At 36.9% G+C, this 20,628-nt stretch overlaps 1 protein-coding gene across 4 annotated transcripts in view; it reads left to right on the top strand.

Annotated features, from left to right (window-relative positions):
- Positions 1–20,628, top strand: part of SPAG9 (sperm associated antigen 9) — a 65,958-nt gene that overhangs the window by 26,294 nt on the left and 19,036 nt on the right. For 2 of the 4 annotated variants that reach the window (XM_069799187.1, XM_069799186.1), the window contains exons 4-16: positions 1,138–1,232; positions 6,091–6,244; positions 10,338–10,548; positions 11,073–11,172; positions 12,311–12,432; positions 15,563–15,620; positions 16,166–16,318; positions 16,403–16,454; positions 16,886–17,016; positions 18,285–18,341; positions 19,223–19,396; positions 20,087–20,216; positions 20,495–20,587. In XM_069799187.1, coding sequence (XP_069655288.1) covers positions 1,138–1,232; positions 6,091–6,244; positions 10,338–10,548; positions 11,073–11,172; positions 12,311–12,432; positions 15,563–15,620; positions 16,166–16,318; positions 16,403–16,454; positions 16,886–17,016; positions 18,285–18,341; positions 19,223–19,396; positions 20,087–20,216; positions 20,495–20,587 — 1,530 coding nt within the window. Of the gene's footprint in view, positions 1–1,137; positions 1,233–1,739; positions 2,079–6,090; positions 6,245–10,337; positions 10,549–11,072; positions 11,173–12,310; positions 12,433–15,562; positions 15,621–16,165; positions 16,319–16,402; positions 16,455–16,885; positions 17,017–18,284; positions 18,342–19,222; positions 19,397–20,086; positions 20,217–20,494; positions 20,588–20,628 lie in introns of those variants that run through there. The other 2 variants (XM_069799189.1, XM_069799188.1) reach the window with 1 other exon arrangement.

The following is a 20,628-nucleotide window of genomic DNA, read 5'->3' as shown; positions in this document are numbered from 1 at the left end:
TGCCTGTTAATAACGCTACTCTGAAAGTGCGTGTATACTTTTTCTAGAATAGCAGAAGAAATTACAGTTTTACAGAAAGGTATTTTTTTCTAGAGGAAGCCTTTGAGATATGACCTGAATATGTCTCAGGAAAAAAGTATGCTAAATTCTTCTGCAGTACACCTATGATTTCTTTCTTTTTTTTTTTTTCTCTTTTGTTCCGAGCGCTCTATTCATCTGTGAATGTGAGTGCCGAAATGCTAAAAATATCAAATGTCATGTAGGCTTCTCGTCAGGCTTTTCCAGTTTTCATTTCAAAGATGTATGTCCGAATTAACCTTTTGCGGTGATGCAGCAGTATCTGTTACTTCTCCCCATGCATGTTTTGGATCAGTTACATGCTGAGTAGCATCATCCTTTGGCCGATTGGAATCAGGGTTCATTAAATAAGTCATGACTGCAGGAATCAGCATGTTGGCCTGTGGCTGTCTCTCTTAAAAGAAAGAGAGCAAGGAAGCAAAGCTCATCTTGAGTGCTAAAAATCCATAGGCACTCAGTCCTTTTTATGAGATGTCAGTCTAGATAATTTAAAACCAAACTTCACTTCTAGAAAATAGAGAAAGCTGAAATTTATTTGAATGTTAGAAGAAAAAAAAGAGATGCTGACTTCATATTTCTGCCTACTGATTCTTAGTTTGTGGATTCATTATGTTTAATACTTGAGGTGCATATTGTCTGACCTTTGTGGTACTTTGCAATTAGGCCATAGTGAAACGTATTGTCACATAATAAATTTTAATATCTGCTGGACATACGAGGTCTTAACCTTCAAAATGGATTTGAACATGGTACCTCTGTTTAAAACTCATTTGTAATATCACATGCACTTTGTGTGCCCTTAGGATGTTTCCTGTGCTTGAATGCACAAGTATGTTCTCCAATTTTTTTAATTTATTATGGGCTTCTCTTCTGGTTTGTGGTTTTACACACTGTATAGTTTTACTTTTTTCTTTATCTTCTACTTTAACGTTTCTGAATGCTTTTACTATTTTTAGCATTACAGAGGAAGATTATATTGCGTTGGCCAAGAATTACGCAGTTGTAGTAAAAGTAAATGTTATTAAATATCTGTTGCTGTTTCTCTGTCGTTTTAAACAGATGATTCACAATTATATGGAGCACTTGGAAAGAACCAAACTTCATCAGCTAACAGGGGGTGATCAGCTAGAATCCACAACACACAGTAGAATTAGGTAAGCTATTTATTACGCTCTCACCCTGAAATGAAAGAAAAAAAATCCATTCATTTGTGTTTGCAAGACTTTGTTGTTTAATCCCACAACAACGGTTCGGCTGAATCGGAAAGATTTGTTGTATGATTGGAATGCGGTAAGAGAATAGTGTAGAAATCGGTAGAAAGAAGCTTTTGCTGTCGTACTGCTAAATGTTGAGATATACTTTGTACGTTAGCCTTAAACAATTTCAGCTTTTTTTGAGTGTTTGCATTCGGGTAGGCAGGGAAAACGTCAGCAGCTGTCCCAAAATAATTGATATCTTGCCGTCGCTTTGCGTACGGGTTGATGAAGGTGTGTATCGTGGTACCCGTTTGTTCTCAGGGCTCGATGTGAATATATTATGCAGATTTTGAAGCTTTCTAGCCTATGAACTCCGCGTGGAAGGAGGGGAGAATAACTCCAGGGCTGGCTGTGTCTCTGCGTTGCTGCATAGATGCTGTGAGGATCGCGGCGGCTCGCGGCGCGAGGGGGAGGAGAGCGGTGATGTCATTGCTCTGGAGCTGCTGCAGAAGAGTAGAAAGCTGCTGCTGATGGCATTGTTTTTGTGGCAGCGGCTGAATGACAGACTTTGCCTACAAAGATACACCCTCGGCCCCTGTGTAGCCTTCTTGGTTCCGGCATTTCACCATGCCAGCGCAGCGCCATGAATCCTGGATGCATGCTGCTATTTGTGTTTGGCTTCGTTGGCGGGGCGGTGGTCATTAATTCGGCTATCTTGGTATCGCTCTCTGTTTTGCTGCTAGTGCACTTTTCTATTTCTACTGGTGTGCCAGCTCTGACGCAGAACCTACCAAGGATACTCAGGTACTCTGACCTACTGAACCTTGGCTTCATGCGCTCTTTCTTTTTCTCTGCTTTCTGTTTTCCTTTCAAACAGAAAGAGCAAGGATAAATTAGACATGTAAATTATGTATAAATTATAAATTCTTTGGAAACATAATATTTATGGACTGGGACATAGCAATATTTATTTTTATACACTCAAATTTCATTGCCTTTTATTTAAGCAAGTACAAGGTCAGCTTATGTATCTCTTTTTTTTTTCTTTTTTTTTTTGAAAGCTATTACATTGGTTTATTGTAACCTGCAAAAAAAGCTGCAATGATAATGTCATGGATAAAGCTCAATGTTCAGTGTATTGTCAGGTACTTGGCTGCTCTCATGTAGCCATAAATGTATGCAGTCTGAGGCCTTGTACTATTAAATTTCACTTTTAATCAAAAGAATTGTGTAAGATCAGTTAATTGATGATCTCAAAACCACAGTAATTAGTTGATTGCATTATTTTTTAAAAAATCTGATTATTGGTTGGTGGGGGAAAAAAAAAATCTTTCATTATTTAAGCATTAGAACTCCTAAAGCCTATTCACTATTGTTCAGCCAAATGTTATCCTCTTCTCTTTTTCCGTACTTGTGTGGCAAGCTGCCAACTCTGTCCCCCCCTCAAGTTATGTTCTGTTTGTCCTACTTGCCTGGAGCAGTAGCAGAGATGCGTTAGAATATTGTGACCAAAAGTAATCTTGACATGTTTTAGTACTATAATTACAAAGGGAAAGCAGTTGGAAAAGTTTTAAAATGTAGCTTTCTGACCTGAAAACTTGACATACTTTAATTGTGGTTGTAAATTTAATAGTAAAATTTATTTTAAAAGGGAAAAATGCTGGAAAACAGTGTTCTCTGAGCGAGCTATGTGACTTTTTCTCCGTAATACATGATGCATGTAAACTTTCTATGGTAGTACACTTTTAACTTGGTTCTCTGAGCACAGAAGGGTTGTTCCAAAGGTTTAAAGCCAATCAATAGATAAAAGAAATATGAATTATTAATAACTGATCATAAACATGTATGAATATTTAAATACAAAGAAATAAAATAAATTTGAAATGTAACTCTCTATAGACTGATCTAGTTAGTAAGGCTGTGCTAGTTTAAAAGGGGGGGGGAAAAACCCAAACCCAAAACAACCCCCAACTCTGAAAAACAAAGCAAAATATTGAACTTAATGTTCAGTAACTTCTATTAGATATTTTTATATATATATATATATATATTTAAGCACTCAGATGGCTTAAGAAAGAGGGGGTTTTTGTAATGTGCTTTTGCTCCCCTGGAGAATATTTAAGGGATTTGAGGGGGTTTGGGAAGCTATGTTTTTTTTCCTGCCCCTATTAATTTGTTTTAGGAATTACAGGAATTGGAACTCAGTTCCTTAGTCTTCTATTCATTTAAAAAAGAGAAAAATACAGGATGGAGAAATCTAATTGTGGAAGAATTGTTTCTATTTTTTTAACACTAGTCGGCTTTTAGAACAGAGCATCTGGTTGCTTATCCTAAAGGTTCCTGTAAATGCTTCAGTACATCACTTCAGAATATTAGTTTAGGCTTTTAAAACATGTGCCTGTCTTCTGCTCACTGTTGTATTACAGATATTTCTTGGACTTTGGGGGAGTAGAAGGGGTTCTTTGCTTTCTGGTCAACAACCAGTGAAATAAGTTGAAATTGCTTCAGTCTAATCAGATTTCTTTTAATGCAGACATGCACATAATAACCTTCATTTCCAAAATAAGCCCCCTTTTCAAACTTCATTTACTGCGTAGTCTTGCAATGCACCTGAACTGTGTTTTAGCACATCAAAAAAAGTTCATTATAAAATTTATTTAAAACTATTCTGCAAAAAAGCAAATGTCAGTTGTGAACTTTTTTTGGTACCCATTTTCTTTAAATTCTCTCTTCTGAAGACTGCAAAGAAAAGCTTTGTGGCATATCCTGCAAGTAAGCAAATCTGTCTGCTCTGAAGCATTGCTCCGGGAGGTGTTTTCCAAAGTGAAGGGCCCTTCACAATGCGTGCTTTATCACCGGCTTTCTTTTCCACTGAAGGGCTGCTTTTTTTCCTTTTTTTGTTGCTGGACTTCTTAACCAATGAAATGGTTTCTGTCTGTCTTTTGACATAATCTAAGCTTATGTGGTATGTCTTTTGTTCCCCACACACATTAGAGTTGTGGGAAATCTAAAGAAAAGCAGAACCTGTTACAATAGCGGGAATCATTGGATCCAAATTCTGTTTAGTTCTATGGCTATATTTACGAAGATTTTTCAGCACAGTTAGTTTGCAGATGCTGGAACGGTATCTGATGCTTTTTATTTTGTAACCCTGACTGATTTTGCTTTACTTGCTTTGCTGCCTACTTTGCTTTGCTGAACTACTTCTGAATTAATGACCGAACCTGGAATAGTATTTATGAAAGGCCAAGATACATGCAATGTGAGAATTAGTTGCAAGGATTTTTGTAACAAGGAGCATCTTTGTACACCTGGACTGGAAAGGTTCATGCCAATTAAAATTGTTTGCTGTTTGAACATTGGGTTTTTTTGAGATGTAAAAATTTACCAAAAGGAGTTTACTGCTTAATTGCTAAATACAATCCCTTCTTGACTACCTTTTCTTCTAAGTAAACAAAAACCAAACCAAACCAAAATTATAAAAATGCTTAGCTTTTCCTTTTGCTTTTCAACATTCCCTTTAATATTTTGCATATAACTTATATGCACATACTAATTGTGCACAGAATTCTGCCTAGGTTATGTTTAACTTGTGAAAAGCCTTGCAAAAGAAAGTATATGTGGCTGTGATTTGACTTTTTATAATGCTAAAATGTGAGATCTTTCAAATCCCTAGTATTTTGTCTGGATTGTCTCTGCAGGGGTACTTATGGGCTATGCTTTCAAGAAGCATAATTTTCTGCCATCAATTGTGCACACTTTTATCTTCTGTCTTCAGTATACTTAAAGCTCAGCTAGTTGATTACAGTCCTTTTTTCTGTATTTCATTGTTCTGACTGAACAAATACTTTGCTTTATCTCAATTCTATCCCTGGCTGATATTTTTCCTTTTCAGGGCTGGCTGTAGCATCCTATGAGTTGCATTCTACACAATGTTTTTGTCTCTTGCTAGCAGGAAGAATTAATCTCTTTGTTTATTGATCACACTACTGATGGCAAGATTGACTTGGGGATTTTTTTTTTTATTTTTTTTTTTTTTTCCCCCGAGGGTCAATGTACAAAGCTTTGGAATTTCCAAACATTTGCCTTACGGAAGTGATAAAGATAGCAGCGATGGTGAAGAGCTGGGATGAAGTAATTTGCCTTACTGGCACGAGCTTTTGTGCAGCTTTGGGATGAAGTAGAGTGTTGAACTAATCTTGGTTAAAACCACACAATTTTTGGCTGGGCTAGTTTTAACATTGGTAATTCCTTGACCCGTTTTTTTTTTTCAGTTATACAAATGCATGTAATTCCTGTGATCTTCAGAAGAAAAATATCATACATTTTGAGAAGAGTTGGACTTTAAGCTGATTGTTTACAACTTTCACAAATGCTGCAGTTAATGATTTAGCAGTTGGCTATTGTCAAAGTTGTGTGGTACTGTATCTTGCCAAAAAAAAATTGCAAAACGTTATTTTTAAGAGTGGCTGGTGAAAACTGTAATTTAGTCTGAAATAAGGAAACTTTTTCATCTTACAGTCCTGTTTGTGTTCCATTTCTGTAAAACTTTTGTTTACTATAGACTAGCTACAGTGCAATCAATAACTGCTATCTAAAGCCATGGAATAGGCTATTTGTAATCACACAATGTGAAACGAAGACTTAGGTGCTGTAATACAAACTGTGTATGCTACATTGTATATTTAATAGAGCACAGCGTATGAGTGTTTGAACCTATAATTTTACCACTTCCCTGCTGATTTCAAAGGCACGTGGGAAAATAAAATGTGTGACATCTGAAATGGCTGATGAAACCTGTCTCTCTTTCAAACAGAAAGGAGCGTCCGATATCACTGGGCATCTTCCCATTACCTCCAGGAGATGCACTACTTACACCTGAAACTCAGAGAGAAGCAGGGGAAACGCCTGGGTCAGAGCACTGGAAGTTCCACGAGCTAAGCCAGCCACGGTCCCACACAAGCCTAAAGGTGAGCACTCAGCTTGGCTGCCTTGTGTGTTAGGAGAAACTCCTGTAAACAGATTATAGATCCTTGCTGAGGAGAAAAAGCAAACTGAAGGGGAGGAGGGAAACCCCTACATCATCTTTGTGTAAGCCAAGTATGTTGCTTACTCAAATGAGCTTTGAGGGAACTTACTGGAAGAAATGGAGTTTGGGTTGCTTTTTCCCAATCAGTTGTAATACAGGCTAGTTCTCTTACTCGCAGGAGTGGGTTTTTTCCTTCTGACTAAGGACCCTTTCCAAAGGTCAGTCACTTGGTCTTTACACACTAGATAATGTGACTAGATAGTGTAAACAGGTCTGCTGGTTTAATATTGTTTTAGAAGGAAAGCTTTAATTAGTACAGAGGCAGCCTCTGCCTACTATCAGGCGTATAGTGTAGGTATACCACAGAGTTGAGAATGACCTAACTTTCCTAAATTAGTCTGTGATTATGATTTCCCTTACATGTAGTTAGGCTATAATTCCTGCAATTGTTCTATGTTCCAACAGTGAGAGGGTGGCATAGAACAAGCTGCAGAAATGGAAAAATGGGGGAGTGGTGTTAGTGTGATGAATCTGGCAGTCGGGACTAGGGCACGCTAACAACACAGCGGGAGGAGGGATCTGCAGGGTGAAGAACTCCAGAATGTGTAAAGTCTCCCTATATGTTTATCTTGATGAGGTTTTTTTCGAAGACTATGGATGTACTGTTATTGCTGAAAAGGCATACAGCTGAGGGGAATTTCCTCCTGAGCGAACTTAATATGTAGCAGGGGAATATTAAAGTGGTAAGAATTAAAAAGCTATGCAGAAGTAACTGGAACCCAGACTTTTTTTTTTTTTTGCCTAGAGGTCAAATGGAGATAATGGGAAGTGTAAGTAATGGTTAATTATAAACATATCAAAATGACAACAGGAGTTTGGATCTAAAAATTAGTCACTTAACAAACTCTTGGCTAGGACCATTTTTGGATCTTAAATTTGTCCTATTCCCTTTGTCCTATGCCAGTTAACATCAATAAATTGACAGACTTCAGGAGAGCTGACTGAAATACAGCTTAAAGTTATGACTAAGAGTAGGTGGAGATGAAGTATAAAGGGAAGGCTCTGATCCCATCCTGTCCCCTCAGAAAATTATATTGGTTACTATATATTGTCAAAATAGGCTTCTTGGTATAGTTCTTCTAAAAATAATGCACTGCTAAAAGAGAATTTACAAAACGGCACAGACTGTAATTTTTCAAACCTAGTTAGTCAGAAAAAGTTCCTTAGGTCCAAAGCAGCATTTTTGCTTTTCAGCTACGAATGTAAAGTACTTCTGAAGTGAACCTGTTGAATAACATGATATACTGAAGTCATAACCAGAACTTGAAACTTTTTTCTCTAATACTTTTATTCCTCTACATTCTTTTTAACATCAAGTATGAGGCACAAGCAAGATTCTGCTGCTTTCAGGCATCTTTTTTCCATTCATGCATGAACATTTCATTAATGGTCAGTGTCTCCTCTAAAAGTATCACAGAGTAAGTGTCAGGGAGAAACCCAGACGAAAAAGACTAGGTATGCATGGCCTGTACAGTAGTGACATTGCTGGACATCATTTTAAGACAACATATAGTTATGTACCATTCATTCTCTTCTGCTTATTTCTGCAAAGCATTGCAGATGAGCTTCTACTTCTTCAGATTTAATTATCTAATTTTAAAACTAATTTTTCTTTTTTCAGGAGAAGTCTTTTGGCAACATAGCAGGTTTGACTTTTTTGGCAAAATCAACACAGCACTGACTTTCAAATGCTTAGGCTTTGAGATATTTTGATTAATTCATTGTCACTTAATGGAATTGCATTTCATTTTCACTAGTTCTAGAACAAGCATTCATGATAGTTTAATCAGTATAGTTTCCAAGAGTTAGCTAAAAAATATAGTAGATAATAAAGTCAGAAATGTAAAATAGATGGGTTTATTTGAAATTCCTTTAAGGAAAGGACCATTCTCTTCACTGTTTTCTCTTGCACTATGAAGCTGTTTTTCTTGAGCTTTTTGTGTGAAAGTCAGTGATCACTCTGTGCTGCATCAGTTAGTGCATGCTTTTGGAATACAAAGATGTAGAAATGTTTGAACAGAGCCAGCAGCTCTGTTGAGGTTTTATTCCTTGTTTGTGTGAACTCTGGATTCCCTTGGTAAGGGCTACCATTTCCTCCTTTCTGTATCTGCTTGCTGAAGTATGAATCATTATCCAGAGGCTGAACTTCACCAATTCAAAAGGCAATTGGGTAGATTGTGTAGCTTTTTTTTTTTAACGGCTACAACGTATCTCATAACACTTTCATATGTTGCTTTTGTTGCCTTGTATAACTATGGGTAAGTGTACATGTTTTATTCTTTTGGAGGCATCTGTTAGTTCAGTGTATTTCTGAATAATTTTGTCAGAATATCAAATATTAATAATTGGTTATTTTGGAATTTACTAAAAGAGGATGAAAACTAAGTAATTGACAGGCAGGTCTTGAAAGTGATGAATTTTGTTTCTAGGGCTTGCAGATTCCATGTGGAGATGTCGCTATAGGATGCAAGCGTTACATTTATGCTGATATACGTAATCATGTGTTTTCCTCCTTGCTGCCACAAATTAAAATCTTATCTTTCCAGGAAGTTCCAAAAGTAAAAATTGAGAAATTAAAGTTCTTAGTAATTTTACACTAAGTACAATTGGGAGAATGTGTGTCTATATGCAGGTCTCTTTTGTTTTGGTTTTTTTTTTTTTTAAATAACCTTAAAATTCAATTTCAATTCCGTCTCAAAAAGTGCTACTAGCAGTATGATGAATTCTTGCTTCACAAAATCTAAACTTGCTTTGTTCTTGACAAGTTTAGGTTTCCTGAGCTAACAGATATGTTTTCTTTAAATGTCACAAACTTGTCTAGGAGCCTTGCGTTCACCTGTGATTCCCAAACAAAACCCCAAAAGAACTTTTTTATCAAAACTTACTGTCCTGCCTTCATTTTGCATATAGCAGCCTGTATGTTTCATCCTGATTTTTCCCAAGGAGATTCCTCTAATGCTGTATGCTAGAAATTACTGGCCCAGACAGACAAATTTGTTTTCATATCTGCAATGAGCTCTGGTTCACTGTTATGTGCTGTTTAAGTCACAGTTCAGACATCTGGATGGTCGTATGGCACTGGTCATGAATGAGGCATAAGGTGTGAATAAAAGGAGACAAAGTCCAGAAAAGGGCTATTGGTATTATCAGGTAGTAGCTTCTAGTTGTATCATACACAGGCTAGCCTGCCCTCGAACACAGGGCCTAATGCAGCCCTGTCTGAGTAACGATTATAATCTCGAGTCTAGCAGCTGGTTTAATAGCCGTACTTGTGATTCTTGATACAGTGTCACAGCAATGTAAACTGCTGCCAGGAATTGGCTTCTAAGAAGGAGCTGTTTACTGATGTTCATAGTTGATCTGAAATCTAACCGGACAAGTAGTCACTGCAGTTCAATGTCTCGTTCCCAATGTCAGCCAGGGCTTACAGTTCAGACTGGAAAGTGCATTAAAAGGGTTTGAGTGATGTGCTTGCAAAGACTATACTTTTATTTCAGTTAAATTCATGTTCTGCATCAGTGTTTCAATGTCTACTTTTTAAAAGTAGATATTTTAAGATACCATGCACGTTTTGAACAATTAATTTTTTAACAGCTTTGGGAAGCTTCTAGGTACGCAATGAACTGCTGAATGATTATTAATATGGGAATGATGCTGCCTGTTGTCTGGAAGACTTAACAGAAAAGCACTCTGAAGTTGTGACTATAATTACTGAGATCAAACATTAGTATTAAAAATAAGGGCATGTTTTATGTAGCTATAACCTCCTTAACAGAAGTGAAACAGCCATAGTCTAAAGATTAATTTGGCAGTACTGGCTTGAAGTATACTTTCCATTCCTGTTTCTTTGCATTCGGATATTCTTCAGTAAAATAAAGTAATTTTAGTGTTTGTTCTTTAGTTTATATGCCTAACTCTTCTAATAATACTTTAATTTGTGTTCATTTTTTTAAATGGTAATTGCTCAATTTTAGGATGAGCTCTCTGACGTTAGCCAAGCAGGCTCAAAATCTACGACTCCAGCATCCACAGCTGCTTCAGATGTACCTGTACTGCCTGCTGAAACTCCTCAAAAAGAAGATGTTGAAGGGCTTGCGAAGGATGCAGATATGCCGAATGAGAAGCTGGACATAAGCAAGAATATTGAAGTACAGGTAGCTCAAGAGACAAGAAATGTGTCCACTGGTGAGCTGCTTTAACTTTTTAGTGCATGGTTACTATGGACTTCATATTTAATCTGTTGTGAAATATCTTAATTGTTGTGCCACAAATGAGAAATGTTTTTTTTTACTCAATATTTTAGGAGTACAGAATATTGGTAAAAGATAGAAGTCTGTTGTTTATTGGTGGCTTTAGTCCTTATTTTTCTACAATTAGAGTTATTTATGACATTTCTTTGTGAACAGCAGAAGTGGCACTCATCTAGACACAAAAAGTCATGAGAGGATAGACATCTGCTTGGTTTCGATTGCAGAAATACTGGGAAATAACTACCATTGGATGACTTAAGTTAAATTCAGGAGACACTTAAAAATTCCAGTGTCTGCACTAGAGTATGAAAATCTATAGGTCTTCTCATTTAATTACCTTGATAAGTCTTTGAACAGAAGTCTACGAAGTTGCTGATTGATTAATAACAACTACGTGTAGGTAATTTCATATGTTACGGTGATTTTGTTTATGGAGATGTACCACTTGCTTTTCCCTAGGTGGAAATGAAAATGAAGAAAAATCTGAAGTTCAGGCAATCATTGAGTCAACTCCAGAGTTGGATATGGATAAAGATCTCAGTGGATATAAGGGCTCCAGGTAAGTTGAGTGTTGTGATTTGAGTAGTAAGACCGATTTTAGAAGGTACCAGACTTTGGTTTTGAACTTGTGACTTGTTTAGAAATCTTACCAGACTGAGATCACACATTATGGATCTCCTGCTTTTGTGACCTTATTTCCCCAAATTCAGCAGGAGGCTTTAAGTGCAACAAGTTCTTCATTTTGTTGCTACACCTGATGAACGTTCAGGGTATTTCATATTACAGCAGACTTAAGAATGCTTTAATATTCTTTCCATATTTCAAGCAAAAGGTCTATACCAACAGGCCTTTTCTCCCTAGGTCAAGGTTTCAATGTACTAGCAGTTTCCAAGCTGGGTCCTTGTGTTTTCATCCATATCTTTAAAATCTGGATTTATGACTGTCTTTGCAAATGCTACAGCACTCTTTTTGTCAGATTCTGATGGTGGAATCCTAGTGTTGGCAGAATGCTTTTGCTTGAGTCTGCTTCCTTGCAGGCTTTTACTTGCGAAGGATAACATTTCTTCCAAAAGCTCTAAAGCCCCACAAAAAAAAACCAAGTGCTGTGTTAGCAGTGGGGGGTGGGATGGGGGTGCCCGATCTTTTAGGCAAGCTCTGAACAATTTAGGGTCTAGCCACAAGTCCTTCAAATATGTTACATGTCTGTGTGTTTCATTCTTGTGATGAGATGGAAAAAATTAGCTTGTATAGTGAATGTTAATGGCGTAAGATCTTTGTGTGAAAGGAGCCCCTTTTCTGGCCAGAGGAATATGTTGATCTCTGACTATTTGGTTCTCTTGTGTTCTTGTTATATTAAATGACTTCCAGTTTGGCTGAGCTGTTTGTTCTTTAGGCATTTGGGCTGACTAAGTCCTGACGGGGCCGAATTTCTATATGCCAAAACTTGATATGCTTTAATTTATTAAAGTCCTGACCAGCGCAATATCAGCAGCCACTTCAAGTTTGGGATCTTGATGCCAAAGTAGTATTTGAAAATAGAATCTAGGACTCTAAGCCAACAGAAAGCTTCTGAGAATTTTACTTCTGCTTTTTTTGGGGGTAACATGAACTACTGGTAAAAACACAGAAAACTTTCTTCTTTGTGGGAATGTTTTCTTTCTGCTTTTTTTTATGTCTTGTTTTAATTCTTTGAACAGCACTCCTACCAAAGGCATAGAGAACAAAGCATTTGACCGAAATACAGAGTCACTCTTTGAAGAGCTGTCATCTGCTGGTTCTGGCCTAATTGGCGATGTGGATGAAGGTGCAGATTTACTGGGTAAGAAAGGTTATTTAAAGATGCTGTTTACAGGAATTTTCCTTGTTAGTGGAGTGCTTAATTACCCTTGCTGGATTTACTGTTAGGATTCATTTGCATTAAAACCTTTTGAATATCATCCTAAGGTGGTCATTGGAATGCAAAACCCAAGAGAAAGTGTTTGTTCTTTCTTTCAGTGTAATGATATTAGCCTGAATCTTTTGGGGCGCTTCTTACACTATTCTCTATTCCAGTTTTCCCTATGTGTTCTCTGACACAAGTATTTTTATCTCGAGCAGGGATTTTTATCTTGATCTAGTTTTAGGTAGTTTAATTCAGATTGTGCCCAATCTGTAATGGCCTGGCTTTATCATCTCTCTTTGGAATTTAACTTGTAAGAGAGAATTGCAGCAGAATGCAATGGTGATCATTTGAGAATCAAATCATGAACTGAAGGTGGAGAGGGAACTCACATTTCTCTTCCCCCTAAGCAGCTTGCTGCCACTTGTGTGCTGACTGAACAGAATGTAAGTTTTGGGAATATTAATTGATCAGGGGCAAAAATGTCATTAAAAAAGAGTCTTTCTATAAAAAACATAAGATATTTTTGGCCATATAAGTTTTCAGGCCTCATTTTGAAAATGAAAGCTGGTACTATGGAATATATAAAATGCTGATGCAACTCTTGTGTGTTTTAGAAATGGGTTGCATACAGAAAATCAGCAGTTTGTTTGCTTCTGTTGTCTGACCTGGCAAAAATAAAGATTGTTAGTAGTATTATATAGAACTGTTGTGTGTGCAGTCTGGATAGCTGGTTGTTCAGTGTTCCACCAGGAACTTATTTTACATCAAGTAAGTGACATTTCTGCAAAGTATTAATCACTAGGAGTAATGGGCCTGTGTCCAGTCTGGGAGATGGTTTTTCTTTGTTGTCACACTCTGCTGCTTTGAATCCTGAGCAGTGAGGACCAATGCATCCTTGCTGGAACATACTTCATCCAAACCTCTCGCACTCTGTTGTCACAGGGATAACTAATGACACATTCTGCATGCAAAAGTACAGATACTGGAGAAGTATTATCGTATAGCAATTTCCATCCCTTAGCTACATGATAAATTGTTTAAAGAAATCAAATTACTGTCAGGACTTCTTGATAATAGATGCTTTGTTTTCCATGGGCAAAAATGATATACTTTTTCATATAACCTATCGAAAGTTTGTCACTGACTTCATTACCATTTTCCATAAAACTACTGCTAGAAACCCCGGTGTGTGCAAAATGAACACATTGTTATAACTGCGTTTGTGATGCAGAATGTGTTGGTCTAAAAGTTTTACTATATAATCATCATTTCACTTTGAGCACAACCACAGTCCAAATTACTCGGTGTTACTTAAAAGCCACATCTGCATCGAGGATAGTTGGTGTGTTTCAAGCGTTTGGATCTGTTCTAAGTGAGCATTAAACTTAGTTTGGAGTTCTGTAAAAGTAGTTAATTGGGCTTCTCTAATCTGTTTTCTCTTGGGCTGCATACCCAGGGGAATATTCTGGTGTGTATGCTTCTTCTTTAAAAAAAATTCTTTGAAATCTGTTGCTTCTACAGTTAGGCATTCTTGGCTGCTGCTCTCATAAAATACATTCTCTGCATTTTTTCCCTGCTTGGTAACTTTTTTTTTTGCCTTTGCACTCTTGGCTTTCTACTTTTTGTCTTGCATTATAAAGGATCCTGAAACCTGTTGGAAGTGATCCTAGGTACTTTTACCTGTGAATACTGAAAACATTTTAAAAGCAATAGCCATTTGAATAAAACCTCTTGATGACTGTAGTGTAGGGGATTTCTCCAGATATTGATAGAGTAACAATAGCTGATCTAAGTTCCTTCACTATTAAATGTCATTTACTTTTAATCCAAAACCTAGAAAGAGGAATTCCAAAAGAGGGAACTTTGATTTGCATGTCTATTTTTCGATACTTTTTTTATTGTTATCCAAATATCTTTTAAGACTTCTGTTACTAAAGTTGCTTAGAAGATTGTGTTCATAGAGTATTTTAAAAGGCCTCCACCATTAAGATACCTTTTTTATTTGTTGTGTTAATCTTGAATTAGCATAATTTCTGCAATCATTAGTGTGGTAATTATTTTGCTGTGCAAGATGTAAAATAATTATTTTCTGCCTGAAAGTTTATCTTTTTAAAAACCTGCAAATCATATTACTGTAGGCATGCAAACAATAGGGTGAGAGATTATTCTCCATAAATTTAAATAATATTGAAGTAGTTACATGAAGAGTTAACTTTTTTCCATAGTAGCATGTTCATTTGAAACTTTTACTGACTGGCTTAGCATTTCTTTCAAGTACTGTGCATCTAAATTATTTCACAGAAAATGAGACAGACTTTTATTAAGTTACTTATTTTTATGAGAGGTCTCACCAATAGAAATGGTTGTGACAAACTTAACTTTAACATCTGCCTTCTGTATAAATCCTGCTTCTAATCACATCACATTCCACTTCAACCTTTTGGTGGTGGCTTTGTTTTAATTCACTCTTACTTCATAAGTCTAAATATTTTATTGCTCTTCACTCATACTACACCTTACATGAAATGTTTCTTGTTCTTGTTTTTGCTCTACATGGAATGCATGGCCTTTAAAGACCATAATTTCTTTGGTAAGGTATCATTTGCTCTGGGGAGATCTGCAGGGCTTTCGCAATCTGAGCTTTATAATTCAGCATGTCTTGTGTCTATAACTGATATACTTTTGTATCTAACATGGTGTAAAAGACAGTTGAGCATTTTAAACTTAACTTTTTGTGGACTAATACTTCCCCAGTGATGCCATGTTTGGTTTTTGACTTAGTAGTAACGTAACCTCTTCAAAATGTATAGACTAGGTGGAGGTAGCACTAACTACTAGCCTGTGGTTAGCCAGGGTTGCCTTTAGGCTTTAACTGAAGGCAGATTGGGAAGAAGGTGGAGGGGAAGGCTAATTGTAGAAGGTAGGTCCTGAAGTTTCAGATAGCTCACAGTTTTTCTGACAAGTTTGTCATGTCTAAAATCAGCTAAATTTTAAGTAATGGCAAAACAGGTTTTGTGAAAACATCCATTTTGTCTGCTAATTTCATGTGTTTGTTTCCTTTGGAAAGGAATGGGTCGTGAGGTTGAAAACCTTATTTTGGAAAACACTCAGCTGTTGGAGACAAAGTAAGTGAGAATGTGTATGTAAAAAATACTGCCCTTTTCTGTTTTGTTATATCTTCAATATCTTCATATGCAGAAAGTTGAAGTTAAACAAATGTGCTTTCCGTTCTAAGAGTAGTGATGGTATAAGTATTTTGAATATGTAGGTATAATTGGCTAAATATATAGCTTAGTTGATATTCTAGAAATTAAGGCCCTCAGAAGCAAAAGCTGCTTTTATCCTTTTAAGTCTGCAAGAAATGCAGTGCTATATTCTAGTGAGATCAACTCCCTACCTTTTCTGTTAGAAACACAGCTGTAACTGTAGAAGCTAATCCATTGGAGCACTGTTGAGGAATTCAACCTCTAAGCAAACTGTTCTGAGTTATGAGTACTTTTTTCTGATACAGAGGTGTGAATGTATTTGAGACTTTGGGGGGAGAGGGTTTGACCTCTTTTAGAAAGGTGTATCTTTGAAATTTGTAGGTCTTAGAATTCAAGAATGAAATCAGGCTAAACTATGAGACCACAGTCATCCTTGTAATGGTATATTTTAAATGTTTGTGTAGAAATGCACTGAATGTAGTGAAGAATGATCTGATAGCAAAGGTGGATGAATTAACCTGCGAGAAGGATGTACTGCAAGGTGAATTAGAGGCTGTAAAACAAGCAAAACAAAAGCTTGAAGAGAAGAATAAGGAACTGGAAGAAGAGCTGAGAAAGTAAGTTTAATTCCATGGTTGTGAAAAAGAAAGAAAAAACCCCACTGTGGTATCTAATGCAGCTATTTTTTATTTTGTATTTAGAGCTCGTGCAGAAGCAGAGGAAGCAAGACAGAAAGCTAAAGAGGATGATGATGTAGGTGTATGTGTGTATGTGTATTTTTGTATGTATAATTCACAATGGGACATTAGAAGTTAGCACGCGTTTAGTGAGTGCTACTAAACTTTACTGCTTTACAGTAGTGGTAAACTTCCTCCATGTATAGAAAAGACAGAAGATCTAAAGAGCACAATTAAACTTAAACTGACCATGTCTAGTTTTCTTTCTTTCCTCTCTGCCCATTATTGTGTGTCACATTCTTTTTGAAGAACTGTTTTTTATTCAGATTGTACTACGTACAAAGGATAGGAGAGGAAGGTAAAATTGAGTTAGTTTTACAAAGCCCAAAATGATTTGGAATCTGGAATTGTGCCCTAAACTGACTCTTATCAGAAGGCGGAGGCTGACTCTGCAAGGCCCTACTGTGCTCCTTTGTTTGTCCTATGTTTGCTTTTTTGTGTGTTCAGAGTGATGTCCCCACCGCTCAGCGGAAGCGTTTTACTCGTGTTGAAATGGCCCGTGTTCTGATGGAAAGAAATCAGTATAAAGAGAGGTTGATGGAGCTTCAGGAGGCTGTCCGATGGACTGAGATGATAAGGTAAAAGGCTCTTTTATAATTGATAGGGCTCCTTGGATTTTACTGGCTTTTGATTTTTAGCTGCAGAGTGATCCGGTCAGTAGGTTAGGGTATGAGGCCTTAGTTGCCCTTCTGCTTGTCTCTCTACATGCCCATGAGTAACCTTGTTTTTAAGTTATGGGCATATAACTTATCTTGTCAAAATGGGTTCTCGGTGAGACCTCAGTGAAGATGTGTTACTTCATATGGTGTGAAATAAGCATCCCTTGAAAAAATGTCTGTATTTCGGAACAGTTACCAAACTTGGTAATCATAAATAACTTTAATTTGGTGGGCAGGAAAAATTACTGTGTGTATGTATGCACAAACCTTAAAGCAGTGGGCCCAGTTGTCAGCTGAGATGTCAAAACAGGAATAACATACAGTCTTCAGACGGAGTGTAATCCATAAGGACTTGGGTTGTTCACAAGAAAACACAGTTTTAAAGCTCTGCAAGGTTTGTTAAATATGAGCAATAAAGATGGTGATCTGGTCTAATTTGATCCTGAATATTGAGTTGTCTGGATCATATGATTTCAAAACCAAAAGTCTTCTGCTCGGACCTCAGCCCAGCTGGTTCTCGTCGTGTCCCCCCAGCCGTGCCCGTGCCCATGCCCAGAGGTAACAGTGTCATTTGGTGCCGCCTGCCGGTCCGCTGTAACAATGGCACCGGATTTTTTCTGTTGTCCTCAATACCTGTGAGCCATTTGGGCTCCGAATCTGAGAGGGAAAATACACATTCCCAAGCAGTCGTGGCTTGCTTTTCTATAGCTATTGTTTCCTGTAGAAATCCTCTCCTAGCTCTTTTAATGCGTCTATGGCTTCAGGAACAATCACTTTATCATTTATTTACTGATGTGTTGACAAATAAGAGGGTTTAAAATAAAAGGCAATGGTTAAAATACAAAAAAACAGGAGGCAGAAGAATTTAAAATGGTTTGCTGCTTTCTTCTAGCTGTTTTCGTTGCAAAGTCTTACACAGATTTGTCTTTTCTGTCTGAAAAGCACTCACCAGTTGTGTCTGTGATGCAAACAAATGTGGATGATGTTTATTATGTAACTTCAGTTCATCTAGTGAGAATTTCAATATTGTGCTCTGATTGGGGAAAAAAGTGGCAATGTGAAGAAACAGGCTTTGATACTTTTGATATGTTATCCTGGTTTTTTTAAGTAAGAGTTACACACTGTTCCATTCCTTTCCTTTTTTTAATTAATGCTTACTCAGTAAACTTGGAATTCATTTCTTGTAGAGCATCAAGAGAAAATCCAGCCATGCAAGAAAAGAAGAGATCAAGCATTTGGCAGTTGTAAGTATTGAAACACGACTCACGGGCAAAAATAAATAAAAGACCCTAACCAATTAGCTGGCACTTTCTTGTGTGTTAGCTAATTATCTTTTGGCAGATGAAGATGTCTTAACTGTTCTCCTCTTGTTACCTAGCTTGCCAGCTCGGTAAGACTGTTCTTGAAGACAAAATGTATCGTAAGCTGCATCACATAGTGAATGGCTGTGCACTTTGTGAAGTTAAATGCCAAAGTGCTGTAATTTTTTTCTAGCTGAATATGCACCAGGACTCTTGTTCTGAACGTTTTTCTGGATTCTTTTTTATGATGAAAAATAGAAACCTGAATAGTTCGTGTGGATTGCATTTATTTCAGCTTCCTTTTCCTCTGTGAAGTATGGCTTACTGATTGTTAATTTTCCTTTCTAACTTCAAGCTCTTTAAATCTAAAATGGTGTTATTCACAACAAGATATTTGTCAAATAATCTTTTTGATGTTGTGGTTTGCTGATAACTATTCTATGTTTTAGCCTAGAAAATGGTGGAGTTTTTAAAGTGCTCTATGCATGAGCTAATATGCTTCATAAGACTTGTCTTTCAGGTGTGATGTTCACATCCTGATTTTGTTGGTTCCCTGTAGATATTCATTCAAGATGAAGATCCCGTTAAATTTGATAAACAAATGGGATAATTCTTTAAGAATTTTTTTTACTGACATGAGTTTCTGTGCTTTGAGAGTGTTGCTGAGTGTGTGGTGGCTGCTGCTATGTTGGGCTCCAGTTTCTTAGTCTAACTGGCTTGAGCAGGCTAGCATATGCAGTGTTTTACCTGCATAGTCAAATCTGGATGTATCTTACAAATCTTAGCTCTCATTTTTCTTTCTTTTTTTTTTTTCCTTCTTCTAGTTTTAGCAGGCTCTTCAGTTCATCTAGCAATACAGCTAAGAAACCAGAACCTCCTGTCAATGTTAAATATAATGCTCCAACCTCGCATATTACTCCATCAGTCAAGAAAAGAAGCAGTACCTTATCTCAATTACCGAGTGACAAATCTAAAGCCTTTGAATTCCTCAGTGAAGAGTAAGACATTTTGGGTTTATAATACTAGATATGTTTTATCAAGTATTTACTCTTTTAATCCTCTGAGAAAAATAGCATGTTGGTAAGTGAAATATAATGTTCTCCTGTAGTGAATGTTGACATATAAGAAATCAACATAGTGCAGACTGAAATGCACAGCAGTGGATGAGTACTCTGGGTACCTGGCAGTAGTATTCTCTCTGTTAAATATCACTGCCTTTCATAAAACTGCATTTAGGCACGGGAGGCAGCAGTTGGTACGCTTTTACATGCAAGTGTTGTAGCTAAGCAATAACTGTACAGATACTTTAAGTTCAATGGAAAAATAGAACATGAGACAGGCTAACAAGTATCTGTAATTATTATTTTTTTCTCCTGTTCTTTTTTGGCAATACATCCTTTTTGTTTACAACTTACAAAGCTTCTAGTAGAGGTACACAAGCGAAGTTCATTTTCTTTAAGGATACTGACAATAGGCTTTCTGGTTTTGCCTGTCTTTCACAGGTCCCTTAGAAATAGCCCACAGGAAACCTGGTGTTCTGTAGGTGATGTGTGGAAAACTTAGTGATCTCTTTGGTACCCCAGTGCTTCTACAGAGATCTTGTATATTGAGTTTAAAAGCAACTCCCATTACAGAAAGAATTCTAGAGAGCATAAATAACAGGTTCTTTAATAATGATTCTTCCCTAGAACTGAAGCCAGTTTAGCCTCACGCAGAGAGCAGAAAAGAGAGCAGTATCGCCAAGTGAAAGCACATGTTCAGAAAGAGGATGGTAGAGTGCAAGCATTTGGCTGGAGTCTACCTCAGAAGTACAAACAGGTATTATGCTTATGTTTTCAAATGTAGTGGTAGCAACTTCATGTTTTGTGAAATTTGAGCAGAGTATAATTTCGCAGCTTGCGTTTGAGTGATTCCGGTATTTCTTTCTTGAACTTTTGCAGTTAAAAGAGTGTTTCTAAGGAAAACCACAATGCAAAACTTTTAATGGTATTTAACAAAGTCTGATCAACTGATTGCAAAGACTGTAAACCTCTTTTAAAGGGGAAAGCTTTTCTGTTGTGGTTTTTTTTTGTTTTGGTTTGGTTTTTTTTGCCTAGGTTGCAAATGGTGGCCAGGGTGACAATAAGATGAAGAACTTGCCTGTACCTGTTTACCTGAGACCTTTAGATGAGAAGGATACCTCTATGAAGGTAGGATATTTACAGTGATGATATAGAGACTTGGACAACAT

The sequence above is a fragment of the Haliaeetus albicilla genome, chromosome 12 (genome assembly GCF_947461875.1).
Source record: "Haliaeetus albicilla chromosome 12, bHalAlb1.1, whole genome shotgun sequence".
Classification (NCBI taxonomy): Eukaryota; Metazoa; Chordata; class Aves; order Accipitriformes; family Accipitridae; genus Haliaeetus; species Haliaeetus albicilla.
The sequence above is the reverse complement of the archived record's forward strand: the minus strand, read 5'-3'. Positions and strand labels throughout refer to the sequence as shown.